At 52.7% G+C, this 3113-nt stretch overlaps 1 protein-coding gene across 1 annotated transcript; it reads right to left on the reverse strand.

Moving 5' to 3' along the window:
• Nucleotides 1-1181: 1181 nt before the first annotated feature.
• Nucleotides 1182-2395, reverse strand: LOC104069361 (homeobox protein not2-like; the record flags this gene model as incomplete). The annotated part of the gene is made up of 2 exons (XM_009582014.1): nucleotides 1182-1340; nucleotides 2187-2395. Coding segments are annotated over 2 exons (368 nt in total), but the record flags the coding sequence as incomplete, so codon positions are not given.
• Nucleotides 2396-3113: the final 718 nt, after the last annotated feature.

The following is a 3113-nucleotide window of genomic DNA, read 5'->3' on the forward strand; positions in this document are numbered from 1 at the left end:
GTTCTGGGTCAGAAACAGACACAATAAATTATCCTGAGCTGACGGGACATGGTGCCTGGTACCCTGGGCAGAGCTACGAAGGCGAGGTGACAGCCTGAGCGCTGACAGCCTGGCCTAAGAGCACTTAGCTGCTAACACACAGACAGGGAGGGTCGAGTACTCAGTCCTGACCCCTCAAAGCCCTCCCACCTGCCAGAAATACAACTGCTAACTGCATTGGGTGGTTACAGATGTGCTCGCCCAACACTCCAGGTGCCGTTTCTCATGGCACCTGGATGTATAATGAGGAGAGAACAGAGCAACTGCCGTCTGGGCCAGAATCGGCACATCTGGACGAGGGGCAGGGGGTCGTCTGAAGCACCAGAGGTGTTGGAAAGCTGCCTTTTTATAACAGCCCCGATTCCCCGCACCTCGGCCAGCCCGAGTGCCTCACTCCCTGCTGCAGCAGCATATGCACACCTTGGCCAAGTAAGGCAATGCCAGGGGCAGAGAGACTGACCAGGTTCTGCCCCTCTGGGTTTGGGAAGCCAAAACAAAGGCACAAAAACACCAAGGACAAGAGGAGGCACTTCTGTTCCAGGGGCAGGATCAGACCCTGTTCACTTATTGCAAGAGTAATGATACAGTCTGCGGTGGGAGCAAAGGGCTTTCCAATTTTCAGGTTTTTTGTTGTGATCTAAGCATCAAACATGGGAGTCAAGTTAACCAGGAAAAACAATCAGGGTTGACTTTCCTCCCAGCACAGGTCTCCCTCCTAGGAGCACAGAGCCACACGCCAATGCAAGTGACCCCATGTTCAAATGCCCCAATTGCTCACAGCCATCAGAGACACCATCTGATTGTCACCCCAGCCTCTCTGCTGGAAACTGTTCGTGTGTCCTGGTGCTTCAAGAGCAAACAGGAGATCACATGCCTTGCCACAGCTATGGCACCATCAAGGACAACCGGCCTGGTGATGAAGCCCCAGGAATTACAGCACATGGCTACCAAACACTAGCCAAACAATATTTGGGGGGTTCCTCCCAACCAGCTGCAGTTTAGTCCTGTAGCTCCAACTCTCAGATAGAGAGCGTGATGTCTCGCTTGGACCAAAGAAGTACAGATGTGCCTGCATCCCCAGTATCTCCATCAAGCAGACACGGCTCAAAAAACAATAGTGGCAGCTGAATCTCATCAGCTGTTCAAAGCTCAACGTCCACAGTGTCCTCCTCGTGGTCCTTGATGTCTGTCGAGTCCGCGGTGGCAGGCTGTATCACCCCAAACTGTGACAGCTTTGCCGCCTTCTGCTCCATGCTCTGCTTCCTCCATTTGATCCTCCGGTTCTGGAACCAGACTTTCACCTAGCAGGAAAATGGCACAACAGCTTAATCCAAGGTCTCCATGAGCCCCTTTCCAATGGGGGCTGTTGCCACATGCTTCTGAGGCCGAAGTCCCCAAAAAACAGAGTTCCTTAAAGAAGGGGACATGCCCCTTCTCTGCTCGGGACACAGTGCATGCGAGCAGGAGGAGGTGACACTATGGTGGGCAGAGTGGTGCTGGGAGAAGGGACCAGGGGAGAGGGGGACGCAGCTGCACAGAGGAGGCTCTGGCCGGGGGAGTGAAGGAGGTGCTTCCCCCAGCTCCCACGAGCCACTGAACCCATCCCCAGGGCCACGGCTGCCAGAGAGCACGATGAGACACCCACCTACCCCCTGCCCCTGCCCCCTGTGCTGTTCACACACTCCCTGACTCCCCAGAACCACCCTTGCTTTGCTCTCCCTTTTCCCCAGCTGAATTTGGATCCCACCATGGAAGATCACGTGGCTACTCCCTTCTGCAATAAATAAGCAGCTTGCAGTGGGAGGGGCAGAAAAAAATTTAGATCCAGTGTCATAAAAGGACACTTAAAGCATAAACTGTCTCCAGAGGACCATAACAATATACTTACATTAGTCCAACCCAGCTTGAACTCTAAAGCAAGCAGGTTTGTGCTCCTAAATGCTTTTTGTTCCACTTCATGGATTAAGAAAAGGATGTTCTTATTCATAAACCATCTAAACCTATCTTGCATCCCTCCAGGAACGCGGCTTCAATGTCATCTTGCAGCAGGGAGTCCCACAGGTCACTTTGCATCATGTCCTCCTCCCACTGCACTTCACGGCAGGGGAACCACCACAGGCCAAACCCAGACCCCCTCCATTTCTTACCTGAGTCTCTGTGAGATGCAGAGTTGCAGCCAGGTCTACTCGCTCCGTGCCCACCATGTACTGCTGCTTGAGAAACTCTTGCTCCAGCCGCTCCAGCTGCTCTGGTTTGAAGACGGTGCGGACCCTCTTAATTTTGCAGGGCCCTCCGGACCTCCAAGGCACAGCAGGGCCCAGCGGGTTGGCCCCTACACAGTGAGACAACTCCAGACCTGCAAGCAAGAAGCAGCGATTGAAGGGGTCCGCATGTTTGAGGCCATTCCTCCAGCCCTGTTGAAGCACCAAGCCCAGCTTGCTTCAGCTGTAGCTGAAGTCCAAATGCAACTGCTCAACAATACGCTGCACTAAAGGGGGCTGGGAGAAAGTAGCACCAAAAAGAAAAACAGGGATGTCCCTACCCTGTCGCTACCTAGATAATCTCATCTAGGCTCCCTTTCCCATGAAAGGTTGGACCAGATGATCTTTTGAGGTTCCTTCCCACTTGTTCTATGATTCTACCCACAGGTACAACCTAGGACAGTCCTGGACGTGCAGCCAGAACCAAAGAAGTCAGCATCCAATGAGGTGTGCAGAGTTTGACCTCCATCTGTACAGGATCTTTGTAACTGAATAATAAAGTCCGTCAAGAGCTACTGAACGCAAAAATCCCATCTCTGTCTTAAGAAGCCCCTAATCACAAATGTCTAAAAGTTGGGGGAGTTTACCCCATGCTGGCCCCTGCTTTTACCCTTCCCTTGGCACCCATAGTCAGCCAGAAGATACTGAAGCTGCCAGACTGGCCTGATGAAGACAGGAGTCACCAGCCCTCGTGCAGGTCCTCATCCTGGACCTTAGTCCTTTCGTCTCGGTAGGTTGAAGAATCCATAAAGTTCCTCGTGTGCAGAGGCATTAGCAGGACTAACAAGTGGATCTAGTCTCAGTCTCCTATCT

The sequence above is a fragment of the Fulmarus glacialis genome, unplaced genomic scaffold, assembly GCF_000690835.1.
Source record: "Fulmarus glacialis isolate BGI_N327 unplaced genomic scaffold, ASM69083v1 scaffold17757, whole genome shotgun sequence".
NCBI lineage: Eukaryota > Metazoa > Chordata > Aves > Procellariiformes > Procellariidae > Fulmarus > Fulmarus glacialis.